We start from the raw sequence: 13866 nt of genomic DNA, 5'->3' as shown, positions 1-13866 counted from the left end.
AATTTTAATGAAGATGACAACTTTAAGGTATTAAGGGAAAAAAATGTCAATTTGGAATTCAATATCCTCCAGCAAAATATCCTTCAAAGATAAGGAGGAAATAAACACATTTGTAGATCTCAAAAAGGTGCTGGAAGAATTCATCACGGGCCCACCTGCACAACAGGAAGGGCTAAAGGGCATTCTTCAGGCTGGAAGGGAACGATGCCAGGTGAGAACCCGGATCCGCAGAGAGCCAAGTAAGGCTCATTTGTGGGTGAACAGACCATTTTCCCAATTTCTTTAAAAGAGCAGCATTGCACCATGGAATTCATAATGAATAAAGAAGTAAAATGCATGACAACAATAGCAAAAGGACAGAGCAGTAAGTACAATTATATTACTATAAAATTCTCACAGGGGAGTCATCTGGGTGGCTCAGGCAGTTAAGCGTCCGACTCTTGATTTCAGCTCAGGTGAAGATCTCACGATCTGGGAGATTGAGCTCCACGTGGCACTTTGTGCTGACAACGTGGAGCCTGACTGGCATTCGCACTCGCTCTCTCTCTCTCTCTGCCCTCCTGCCCCAGTCTCACTCAAAATAAATAGACATTTAAAATAAAAGAATAAAAAACACAGATATAGAAATTTAAAAAAATAGCAACCACAAAAAATTAAATTTAAATTTATGTTACATTTAAGCAAACGTAACATACCCGATAAAATCAAGAAATAAAGGAAGTCCCCATTCTATGATATCTACAAGGGACACGCTTGGAGTACGTACACACACAGGCTGAGGGTGTAAAAGTTTGTACAAAGTTGTACATCAGCTAAACAGCAAGCTTAAGAATGGCCATGAGATTGTATTAATAATCAGAATTCCAAAATATAGAGAACACTTCCTAGTGATAAAGGCTTCAGTTTATCACAGAAGACAAAAAACATAAAAATGTGTACCCCTAATAACAGAGCTTTGAAACACAGCAAACAAAAACAGTACTGAAGGGAGAAACAGACACAACCCACACCATACTCGGACAGTACGACGAGGACGGAGATAAAGAACTGTCGTGACGCTACAGACCAACGCCAACTACTACTCAAATCCCCACACCCGCCAACCACAGGACACACATTCTCTTCAACCGGATGAATAACACTTACCAAGATAAATCGCATACTTAGCCATAAAATAAGTCCCAACAGATTTCAAAAGGCTGAAATCTTACAGAGTATGTTCTCTAAACTTTATGGTTATGGTTTGTGGAATTAAATTAGCAATCAATGTCAACAGGTACCAAAAACGAAACAAAACACCAAAGAGTTAAAATTTGAACACATCTCTGAAAACAACAAAACCCCACAGATTAGAGAATTCACAAGAAAATGGAAAATATTTTGAATTAAAATTAGAATGTATCAAAACGTGTGGGCTATAGCTAACATCAGGCTCAGAGGGACATTTACAGCTTTAAACAAATGGATTGGAAAAGAAGGAAGGTTTAAATTTGATGATCTAACCTCAAAATGAATAGAAGGATAATAAATATCAGAGAAAAGAAAACGGACAGAAGGGTGGATTCAACAAAAGAGAAAAATCAACAAAGTGAAAAAGCTGTTTCTGTGAAAACATGAATATCATTGACAAGCCCTAGCAAAGTTGATCAAGGTAAAAGAGAAAAAAGACAAATTTAAAGTATCAGGAATGAGGCGCGCCTGGGTGGCTCAGTCGCTTAAGCGTCTGACCAGCTCAGGTCATGATCTTGCACTTCATGGGTTTGAGCCCTGCGTCGGGCTCTGTGCTGACAGCTCAGAGCCTGGAGCCTGCGTCCTCTCTATCTGCCCCTCCCCTACTTGTGTGTGTGCGTGTGTGTGTGTGCGCACGCGTGCATGCTCTCTCTCAAAAATAAACGTTAAAAAAATAAAATATCAGGAATGAACAAGACTCTCACCACACGTCCTACAGACATTAAAGGAACACAGGCACCATGTTGCACCAGTAAATTCAACAACTTACAGAAAATGGACAGATGCCTTGAAAGACGCAAACGGCCAAAACAGACACACAGAGAAAATTCTGCACAGCCTGGTATCTAATAAAGAAATTAAACTGTACGAAGAAAACTCCACGTCCAAACGATTTCAGTGACAAAGTCAGTGGGACATTTAAGGAGGAAATTATCCCAATCTATCTTTCCTCTTGGGAGTTTTGGGAGGAGGAGGGAACGTGTCCCAGCTTTTCACAATGCCACATGCCCCTGCTACCAAACCTAACAAGAAGAGTAACACCCATGTCTCTCAGGAGCAGAGGCACAAAAATTCACAACAAAATGCTAACAAAGTACTGCAGTATATAAAAATAATAAGTCATGACTAGCGATGTATATAAAATAATACATCTTAACTCTGAGAAAATCCAGCCACTCTAACATAAAAAAAAAAAAATCAATGTAATTAATACACCTCATTAATAGGAGGTAGGAAAAAAGGAAGAAAAACTATATGATCATCCCAAGAGATGCAGACAAAGCGTTTGACAGAATTCAACACCCGATGATGAGAATACTTCTCAGCAAATCAGGGAGGGAACTCCCTCGGTCTGATAAAGGGTCTCTAAGAAAATCCTGCGACTAATAGAATACACTACAGGTGAGAGAATGAATGATTCCCCCTTAAGAGTGGAAACAAGGCAAGGATGTCTGTTTTCACCACATCCATTCACCATTATTTATGATGGATTTCTTAGCCACTGCAATAAAGTAAAAAAATGCTTTAGAAACTGGAAAAAAGTAAAACCATCTTTGTTCAAAAGTAACAAAAAAACTTTTTTAACATCTTGAAAGTGCACAATTAAATGGTTTTAGTATATTCACAGGGTTTTTGTCTCCCTTAGAGCACCACAATCTAGGTTTTGAACATTTGTCATGACTCCAAAAAGAAACCCCGCACTTGTCAGCAGTCACTCCCTCCTGAGAAACTTCCCTCGTGGACAATGCAATTTTAAAATACAATTTGTAGTAACATCAAAGAACACAGCACACTTAGAATAAACAAAACGGAAGACCTCTATGATGAAAAGTATGAGTAAGTTCTGCAAGAAATTAAATTAGACCTAATGAGTGGAAAACATAGCCATGTGTGTGGACCAGAAGATTCAACAGTATCCACTTTCCCCAAATTTATCTACAGTTTCAAAGCAATCACGATAAAAAAATTCCAGGGAACTTTCTGGTAGCAACTGACAATCAATTGATTTACCCCCGCCCCCAAGGGGGCCCAGGTAAATCGATGGTGAAAGAAAAGTCTTCTCAACAGACCCTTACCTCCCACCACAGACAAAAATTAATCCAAGATGGATCACAGGCCTAAATAAAAAAACAAGCCCAAATTGTCTGCTTAAAAAAAAAAAACAAAACAAAAACAAAAAACAAGAGTACCTGTACCCTTCAGATAGGCAAAGATTTTTTGGAGAGAACACATAATATGGTAACCATTTTCAAAATTTTATAGATTGGATGTCAACAAACTTACAAAATTCTGCTCATTGAAAGACACCATTTAGAAAGTGAATCAGCAGGGGCGCCCGGGGGGCTCGGGTCAGTTAAGTGCCCAACTTTGGCTCAGGTCATGATCTCATGGATTGTGGGTTTGAGCCCCACGCCGGGCCCTGTGCTGACATCTTGGAGCCTGGAGCCTGCTCCAGGATTCTGTGTGTGTGTGTGTGTGTGTGTGTGTGTGTGTGTGTCTCTCTCTGTCCCTCCCCTGCTTATTCCTTCGCTCTCTCTCTCTCTCCTATTCTCTCTCAAAAATAAATATTAAAAAAAAAAAAAAAAAAAGTGAAATGACAAGCTGCAAACCAGGGGAAAACACTCCCAATACTACAGACCTGGACCTTAAATATAGTAAAAACTCCTACAAATCAGGAACAAAGAGACAAGCCAGGGAAGAGGCTTCGACAGACACTTTATTAGAAACACTACGTGACACTACATAACGTGTAAACATAATGTAATTACGGTTATAAGCACATGAAAAGTTGCTCAACTCACTAGTTATCAGGAAATGGAAATTAAAACCCCCAAAGAGAAACCATGAGACTGAAACGCGAAACTCCAGGAGCCTGGCCGTCCCCCTGCCGAGCGGGACGGGGCGCGCAGGCCCCACGCCACCTGTGGGAGAATGAGGCGGTGCGACCACTCTGGCGGCCTCTCGTGCAGCTAAGCCTACACCCATGCTGGGATCCAGCAATTTCCCTCCCGGGTATTCATCTCAGAGAAACGAAAACGCACGTCCCCAAAAGACTGGAAGAACAACGTTCATCGTGGCAAAGCCCAGACAGCCCGAGCGTCCGACAGGAGAATAAAGAAATCACGAAATATTCCTCGGCGATAAAAATAAGAGGCTATTAATACACGGCAGTGCGGGTCAGTCCCACAAACACCAGGCCGAGTCTAGGGAGCAGGTGGGGCGAGACGATCTCACAGGGCAGAAAGGGACAGAACAAAGGGACGCGGAGCACTGGCCTTACTTAGCGCTGGGATCGGTGGAGAGGGCAGGAGGCAACGGGCACGTGCACACGTTCGTCAAAGCTCACTTGACAACTGTATCCAGACACAAGGAAACACACAAAACATTTTTCAAAAAGGAAACGCCAAGGGACACCTCCGGGGAAGGAGCTGCCAGAACGGAAGGGTCGATTACTTTAACGCCGGGACCCGCGTCAGCCGGTCGAGACCGATGAGGGATGAGAGGACGGAATACCTGTTGACTCTCCTCGGGCATTTCTCCGGCTTGATATCCAATTCATAATGGTAGATGTCAATTTTTGGAATGTCCATTTCAAAGAAGTTGGCCTGTAACTTGATTGTTCTCCCGGAGGTCCCGAAGTCGGGTCTGGGTGGAGGCTTGAAGGCATATCCTTGGATGGGTGGCGGTGGCGGCGCGGGAGGCGCGAGCACTGGAACGGCCAAGAGAACGCCCGTTACACAGAGAAACACCCGCTTTCCCAGAGCGCTCGCGAGCCCCTCCTGTGAGTGACCCGCCCCTCCCAGCCCTCGAGGACCCCCGCTGTCCCATGTGCCCCCCATACGCTCATCCTCGCCTCCCCCTGCCTTGCGTCCACCCGTTTCCTGGGAAACCCTGACTCTCGTGCCCCTGGCCCTGCCAGGTCTGCGCCTTCACCCAGACCCCCTAACTGCCAGGCTCCGGGGACCCTCTGCCCTTCGGTGACGCGTGACACTACACCATGCCCTCCCTTTCCAGGCTGTTCCTCCCTTGCTCTGCCCAGATCCTTGGAACGTTGGGTTTTCTCTCCCCAGCCCCCGTCATCTCTCATATAGGCTCACAGACGGTTGACGCTGCATCCACAATTAAACCACAGTTCGTGCCTCCATCAGTGAGGCCGTGGCCCACCCCCTACCGTGACCTCTCCCACACGATCTGCACGCACAGCCGAACACACAACTGTCCTCATTTTACCTGCTTCCTCTGGAATCCATCCGTTCCTATCCATCCCTCTCTGCCCCTGCTCGGGGCTCCGTTTCACCCTGACAGGCAGTTAGGGAAGCCTGCTAACGGGGTCTCGGCATCCAGGCAACCCCCCACCACTTTCCGCCCTCCAGGCCAGAGAGTCTGATCTCCACGGGTCCAAGCACCTCCACGGCTGCCCAGCTGCCACAAGGAGCCCTCACGTCTGCGAGGTCTGGCCTCAGCCTGGTCTCTGGCCGCTCAACCCAAGACCTCCTCGACCCTGAGGACCAGCCTCACTCTTCACAGCTCCCTACTTCTCCTGTCTCTAGCCTGCCTTGTTCACATCTCCAGGATAAATCTGCTACGCTGAGCTGGAATCCCAGCCGCCTCTCCAGCTGGACCTGAGCGACTTGAGGACGGTCTGCCTCCCCGAGGGCCTGAAAGCACCTGGTGCGCAAGAAGAGGCCAGAAACACCTGGTCAAGCTCCGGAAGCTGGGGTTCAGACAGGTAAGGGAGGGATGCCAAAGTCACTCAGAAAGCGTCCTTACAATGGACCACCGAAGTAGGAAGGAGGATGTTTAGGACCTCAAGAGACAAGAAAGCTGAGCCTTCCTGACATCAACACGCGTGCACGCACCTGGCCACGCCTGGCCCCAAGCACCACTCCCCACGTGGCAGCAGGTACTCCAGCGGCTTTGGACGGACGGCTGCGTTTGGGTCGACACGAGGACTCCACTTTCCGCGCAATCTCTCCCGCCCCTGGGAACCACAGCTCACCCCTTCTCTGCAACAGACCAATGCCACATTTCCACAAAGGAGGGGGTCTCAACACAAACCAATTCTTTACTTAAAATGCACTGGAGGGGCGTCCGGGTGGCTCAGTCGGTTGAGCGGCCAACTCTTGATGTCAGCTTAGCTCATAATCCCAGGATTGTGGGATGGAGCCCCAAATCGGACTCCCAGCTGAATGTGGACCTTGCTTCAGATTCTCTCTCTCCCTCTGCTCCTCTCCCCTGCTCATGCTCTCTCTCTCTCAAAAAAAAAAAAAAAAAAAAGAAAGAAAGAAAAAAGAAAAAAAGAAGAGCTGGGGCGCCTGGGTGGCTCCATCGGTTAAGCATCTGACTTCGGCTCAGGTCATGATCTCATGGTTCATGGGTTTGAGCCCCGCGTCGTGCTCTGTGCTGAGAGCTCAGAGCCTGGAGCCTGCTTCAGATTCTGTGTCTCCTCTCTCTGCCCCTCCTCCACTCACACTCTCACTGTCTCTCTCTCAAAAATAAACATAAAAAAAAAAATTTTTTAAAGCACTGTAGTAACTCACTGTGTACTTGCTGTGTATACTGATGTTCCTTCTTTGCATACGAGAGACGAGAAAGATGGGGCAACGTTAATTATCAGAAAAGGAGACAATGCCAACAGGGCACTACCCATATGTAACTAAAGGGATGAAAGTCATCAAGGTGGTGTCCCTCCTTCATTCCTATTTAAGCCATTGATTTAATCAAGGAATGTTCCCTCCTGCCCCCCAACCCTCCCACAGACAGTAGAAAGAAACTTCATCCCAATTCAAATGTTCAGCAATTCTGTTAGTAAAGTTCAAACTGCCGCTTAGAAAAAAAACCAATTAAAAATTTTTCCAATAACAGAATACTCTTAATTTTTGCTCACGTTTTCATTTTTTTTAAATCCTCTTTATTAAAAAAAAAAAAATCCATGTACTTCAATCTCTACTGACATTTACTAGAAACAAATGAAGGCTACTAAAAATAAGCTGTTTTTACTGCATTTATGACCTAGAAAAACCCAAAGTTCTCGAATTGTTTTCTGTCTTGTTTTTGATGAGAAAATGAACATGCTTAAAGGTTATTAATCTCCCTGAGTTATACCATCCGGAAAGCTGCAGGTCTGTCTCGCTGAGCACCTGCGACCCTAGAGAATGGTATCTACAGACCTGCACACAACACGCCGTCCCTGCCACAGCATGCTCGCATGTCCCTTAGGGGCTGGGTGATGCGCCTGGGACCGGGGAGACAGATATAACCCACGTGTCGCCTCCCAGGACAGTGTCTGAGTGTCATCTGACAGATCAGGCGTGTTTACTCCTCATAAGCGCAGCTCACACGCGATCCTTTGCGCTACAGACCCTGACCGCGTCCGGGGGTGGGCTCCACTCTCGCCCAGCTCTGTCCCCTGAGGAGAGCCCACTAGCACACGGTCCCCGCTCTCAGGGGACGCCTAGCCAGTGAGGGGAATCTTGTGAATACAGGAGCGCAGTTAAACCACAGAAGTGACACCTGTGCCCCAGGAAATGTCCAGCCACAGAGCCAGAGGCATCTGGTGCCCAGGGTCCATTCCAGGAAGCAGAGTCGTATCTGCACTGAAGGGCTCTCCAGTTTACGAGGAGCTTTCACATACTTAACTGTGTGTCACAGTCACGGAGCAAAGGTGCTCCCTTTGAAAAGTGAAGCCGTCCAAGGCTCAGACGGCAACAGAGAGTGGTGGTGCCCAACTCTGAGCCAAGACTTCCTCCTGCCACGAGCAGCCATCCGGCCTGGCAGACGCGGGTGATTTTACCTGCCTCCTATCTAACCGCTGGCACAGAGATGCCTGGAGCCCAGTTCTCTGCTTGGACCTACTTCCCCCACCTGCAAAGCACGAATTCCTCACACATGTGCCATGGAAAACATGGAAAACCGTCCACTGGTCTGCGTTACTGACTTGTATTAACGAAAGCAGCAGAAAAAAACACGATGGTAGCACATTCATGAAATATATAACTTCACAAGATATTTTTTCCTTGCTCCTAGCTTTTAAAATTTTTTTTAATGTTTGTTTGTTTTTTTTTTTTTTCAACGTTTATTTATTTTTGGGACAGAGAGAGACAGAGCATGAACGGGGGAGGGGCAGAGAGAGAGGGAGACACAGAATCGGAAACAGGCTTCAGGCTCCGAGCCATCAGCCCAGAGCCTGATGCGGGGCTCGAACTCATGGACCGCGAGATCGTGACCTGGCTGAAGTCGGACGCTTAACCGACTGCGCCACCCAGGCACCCCTAAAAGATCCATTTTTAGAGCCACATCTCAATCAGTGAAAGGGAAGCATAGTGAATGAGTAATCGACTTCCTGTATGAGTAACTGGGCCACAGCAACCAGGAAGTTTGGGTGTTTTTTCCAGAAGCCATGGAAGGCTGGCTTGTCCTTGCGTTTGAAGCGAGGCTTCTGCGGGACGGCGTGGTCCTAGAGAAACCCGCCCCACGGGGTCCAGACTGTCACCAACCTGTCAGAGGAGGGTCCCAGATCAGGCTGTGGGACCCTGGCCCCGGCAGCCCCCTCGGCAGGGTGGAGCTCTGGTCCCACCCTCTGCCTCCGTATGGGATGGAAACGAGGGACAAGGAACTGGGGTGACCAGAGGAGACAAGTGAAGGTCTGCTGGACGTCCTCAAACGGGTGGGTGCCCTGGGTCGGGGCGGGAGGCGCCCCAGCAGCTCAGGGCCTATCGGCGCAGGCCTCCATGAGGACAAACCACCAGCAGCGACACTGCTAAGAACTTTCTCTCAGGGCTCTGCTCATATCCAACTCACTACCTTCGGTGTGGCAGGGGTAACAGACTCTCAGCCCTGCAGTAAAGGCAGGCAAGTGGGGCACAGAGCACCTGGGGGGCGGGGGCCAGGTCACAGGTGGGTCCTCAAGGAGCAAGTGGGCAATGTTGGGAGGTTCCCCTGCCTGCGGCCACCTAAGCACCCCCAGCAGGCAGGTGGAGGAGGGCAGCGGCTCTGGGCTCACAGCTCACAGCGCAGGGGCTGGGGCAACACCTCCAGGCACCGGGCAGGCACAGGGGAGGGGCCAGGAGGGCACCAGTGCCCACCGTGCCCAGAAGGAGGTGTTGCAGATGGGCTCCGGGCAGGCTGGGGCAGGGCCTGCTGTGGAGATCTTTCAGGGCCCTGAGAGAGTGATGCTCTAACCCCACCGAGAGGCCCGTGGCTCAGGCTTCAACCCACACAATCACCTTTCCTCTCTCCTACCTGGAATTGGGAGGTCGCAGAACCGAGGATCCAAAGAGACACTCTGACCCCTTTGCTATATGATGAGCACTGTGGCAGGAGCAGGGTACAGGTTTCAGTCTCCTGGGGGAGAGGAGACACGGCCGGCCACACTAGCGGGGCGCCACAGCACAACTTCATGCACAGCTAGGAGCCCCTCCAAGAGGAAGAAGGTGGCTCCCTTCCAGAAAATCTCACACGCATCTTATCTCGTGAAGGATGGACCAGATAACTGAGAGCTTGTTGGGGGGGGGGCGGGCGGGCACCCAGGATACCCCACCCCTCACCTGTCTTCTTCACCTGGCTAGAGATCATGGAGAACCTTCTAAATTTTTTTTTTAATGTTTATTTATTTTTGAGAGAGAGAGAGAGAGAGAGAGAGAAAGAGAACGTGAGTGGGGGAGGAGCAGAGAGAGAGGGAGACACAGAGTCCAAAGCAGGCTCCAGGCCCCGAGCTGTCAGCACAGAGCCCGACACGGGGCTGGAACCCACGAACCATGAGATCATGACCCGAGCCGAAGTCAGATGCCCAACCGACTGAGCTACCCAGGCGCCCCTCACGGAGCACCTTCTAAAGCAGCACCTGCAGGGGACGGCCCCCTGAACCGATGTGTCTTTGCCTGCAATGGTAGACACAGACTGGATGACTGCTTTCATTTACTGTAGTTTTTATTACAGAAGATACAGAAAAACACGGAGAAAATAAAAGGCCACCGGAGACGGTCCTGTTGAAATGTCAGTCTTCTACATACCCATATGACACAACATGTGCACCCGTGCTAACACAGAATCATGCAGACTTGTACCGGCCTCTTTCATTTAACATCCTATTATGCAATTCTCCGAAATGAATCTTTAATGACCACATTACTCACTGAGCCATCTCCTGCGGATGCATTTCAGTGGTTTCCAAATTTTCACTTTAAAAATGAAATGCTGTGCTGACGACCCACGTAGAAACATCTCTCCCTACATCCTCGAGAGGAAGCAGGGGCCGGCGGGAGGGCTCAGTGCACAGGCGGGCCACCCTCCACAGCTTGAGCCATGTGGCTCCCACCGCGTCCGCCTTCTCCCTGAGCCCTCCTGGCCCACCCTTCTCCCTACACACTGAAAACACAGCCCACCTTCACCCCTCCAGGCTCCCAGCCTCGAGAACAATGGACTCACTGACCAATTCATCTCCTCAATCTGACCCTAGGCTGCAGGCAGCAACCGGGAGCACAGGGGGGAGAGGGAGAGGGAGAGAGAGAGAGAGAGAGAGAGAGAGACGGGGGGGGGGGGGGCAGGCAGAGACAGAACAGAACCAGTGCCTAAACCCAGATTCTGGGCCTCAAGAGCTATAGGACGCGAGCCTTCAGTGCTCCCCTCCCAGTGCTGCTGCGGAGCCCCACCCTGCCACCTGCCACCGTCCCTCATCTCCGCCCTCCCTGCTACCCTGCCCAGCAGGTCAGAGGCCCCCTGACCACTGGCACGCCATCACTTCAAGGCTCAGCTGGGGACGCGTGCCTCCTGAGTCCGCACACAGCAAACCAGGCCTTGGGGGCGTCCTGGGCTCCCCACCATGCCGAGGGCCCTTCCAGGACACATCGCCAGGAGCTCCCAGCCAGGGATCCACGCAGCCAGCTCAGAGGGTCTGTGAACGGGGACGGAGCAAGTGACACGTAGTGCTTCTTTCCATTATGAACATGGACACGTGGGGACACTGGGACCCTCACGTCATGTGGCGGCTGCTACAGACACCACAGAGCAAGTCTGAATTCACGGCTACTTCAAAATCATGAGATTTATGAGGCCCGCTGGTGGACCGGTTACAAAACGTGGTAACATTTGCTGTCATATTCTGATGACTGTATCTCGACATGACCGGCTTTCCTGGTCATCCTACACATTTTGTTCTGTGCCTTGAAAAACAGGATTCTGGTAAGGGATCCGCCCATCGCCTTCACCAGACTGACAAAGGGGTTCGTGACCCCGCATGCCTGAGAACCGCCCGCTGTCAGGGGACGGCACAGCCTCATCTGGAAGCAGAGGAACTGGTGTCTCAGTTCCTCCTGCTGTCTGTGGCCCTGCGGAGGGCGGGCGGGTCTGCGGACAGCACCACGCCCTGCGGGCCTCAGAACAGGGCTGTCTTGAGGCCGCCCCAGAGCGTCTGTCCCTGACGGGACATGGGCTCACGGCTCACTGGCTGCCATGCCGGCTCCCCAGGCCCGTCACGCAGGCCGCCTACCAGGCAGGGGCTAGGAGCCGGACCTCGGAAAGCACACGTCCCGCTGCGGCCTCGCAGCACAGCCTCGTGTTTACGGCGCGAGGCCAATCTGTGTCCCAGGGCCCGAGCTACACGCGGGCTCAGGAGTCAGCTTGGGGGAGGCCGCTGTCCCCGGCAAGTCCGTCTGGTGACCAGCACGGAAGGCAAGCAGCAGACAGGCATGGCTGTTCGGAGAAGCCCTTCGTTTCTGCTGTTTTCTAAATCCCTAAGCAGGTGGAACGGAATTTTCAAAATCCCTGCATGACCCATTAGGCCTGGGCACACGCGGGCACACGCGGGCACACGCGGCTGCGCCCCCACCCCCACTGCCCGCCTGTGGTGGGGCACCAGCTCACGCCATCAGGCCAAGAGCAACAGTCCCGACCACAGATGACACATAATAAATAGCAGAATTTGGGGCCGGGAGTCACTGTGGAAACCAAGGAGAGTCAGTCACCCTTCCTTCCCCAACCTGCTCTGAGTCACGGACCTCGAGCCAGGCTCCAGGCGGGTCTGGGGGCTCTGCCTGGGGGTGGGGGTGGGGAGAAAGAACACCGAGAGGGGGGCTGAGACTTCCTGCCCCCCCCACCCCCCGCAGGCGGCGTTCCTTCCACTACGTCTTATTAGGAGTCCAGGACGTTCAGAAACAAAAAGACCTACGTGACCCTTGGCTCCTGGGTGACTTAAACATTCCTCAAGAAAAATCTCCATCACAGAGTCGCTAAATAAATGCGGAGTCTGGCTCTTCAATTAAGCAGCTTTGGTTGCTGGCAAGCGAACCCCTGTACCTCCATCTGTACTTGCCACGGGGCTGGCACAGGGCACCGGAGGGAGCCCGGCCGCCCAGCACCCGGGTCTCGGTGGGACTGGGGTATTTGGAGATTTGCCACCAAATGCCATAAGGCTACCGTATAGCTCTTTCCAGAACCTCGAAGTGAGCATGAGTATCAACATCCCATGGCCTCTATTTTCCTTTTAGAATTCTGTGTGCGTGGTATTGGGCATCGGCCAGAAACCATGAAGGCAAAAGAAAGTGACAAAAATAGCTCAAGGCCATCCAGCCCGTCCGTGCCACAACGTGGGCCAAGCCGGGCACGGACATCAGCTCCCTCACGCTTTTGGACATCTCTTGAGGAGAGAAGAGGGACTTGTCAGGGTCCCAGCCAGGCGGTGGCCGAGAAGGGCCACACCACCACCCAGGGCCGGGGGGGGGGGGGGGTCTCCCGCACACCTTGCTTCCCCTACAGGCTAGAAAAGGACGGGTTCTGACACTGGCCGGGGCACAGACCGCAACGCGGATGCTGTCAGACCAGCCCTCTCCCGCTGCACCCAGCACGCACGGCTGCCACTTGGCGAATTCACCTGTTGCCTACACAGGCGGGTCTCGCTTACGGCCGCCCAAGCCGACGGAGCTGCATTACACACAGTCACGGCAGCCTTTCCGGTGAAACGAACGGAGGCATTCTCAGAACGGAGCACCAAGAATGCAGAAAGGAACATCTGCTCCCGTCAGCTGGAGAGCAAGTTAAGAGGACACACGCTCTGCAGAACTGCAGTGCGAGACCCCGGGCGGCCAAGGAGCCAGCTGCGATCAAAAACAAAAACAAAACCAGACCTCGCCCAAGTTCCCGGAGGGATGCGTTTTTATCTGGCCAGACGCCCAGACAAGGTGCTTGTGCCCTGACATCCGGTTCAGGCACCGCGGCCGAGAAGAGCCCAGCTGGGACGCGCAGACACCCTGTACGGGCCCTGGTGCCCGGCCCCCAGACATGCGAGGCTGGGGACGCCCCTGAGGTGGGCGGAGCCTAGCAGGGGTGCCGGGTCACTGTGTAGGGGGGCTGCACTCTCAGCACACTGGAGCCGGGCGTCCGTGCTCAGGGCTCCGCTGGCCCCACTGGGCGCTTTGGTGTGACAGTGACCGTCAGCCCAGAGGGCAGCAGGCTCAGAGGACACCCCAAGGCCGGCGGAGACCCCGACCGCGAGTCCCTGCCTGGGAAGTGACGCCCTCCCTTTCTCCAGCAGGAAGATGTGTCCACACCCTAGGGAGGCGCTCCCGTCTGCTCCTCTCCCTTGGGCATGTGTGCCCAGCGCCTCCCCCCCTGAACGAGGATGAGGGGAGGAGAACCCAGACG

The 13866-nt window shown here is 51.8% G+C and overlaps 1 protein-coding gene across 5 annotated transcripts in view; it reads right to left on the bottom strand.

The window, feature by feature from the left end:
* AGO2 (argonaute RISC catalytic component 2) overlaps window positions 1-13866 on the bottom strand; it is a 112882-nt gene that overhangs the window by 59748 nt on the left and 39268 nt on the right. For 3 of the 5 annotated variants that reach the window (XM_045453553.1, XM_045453554.1, XM_045453559.1), the window contains exon 2: window positions 4744-4939. The exons of 1 other annotated variant lie outside the window; for it this stretch is intronic. In XM_045453553.1, the coding sequence (XP_045309509.1) occupies window positions 4744-4939 (196 nt within the window). Of the gene's footprint in view, window positions 1-4743; window positions 4940-13866 lie in introns of those variants that run through there. One more of the 5 variants, XM_045453558.1, reaches the window with a different exon arrangement.

This window comes from Leopardus geoffroyi, chromosome C3 (assembly GCF_018350155.1).
Source record: "Leopardus geoffroyi isolate Oge1 chromosome C3, O.geoffroyi_Oge1_pat1.0, whole genome shotgun sequence".
Classification (NCBI taxonomy): Eukaryota; Metazoa; Chordata; class Mammalia; order Carnivora; family Felidae; genus Leopardus; species Leopardus geoffroyi.
The sequence above is the reverse complement of the archived record's forward strand: the minus strand, read 5'-3'. Positions and strand labels throughout refer to the sequence as shown.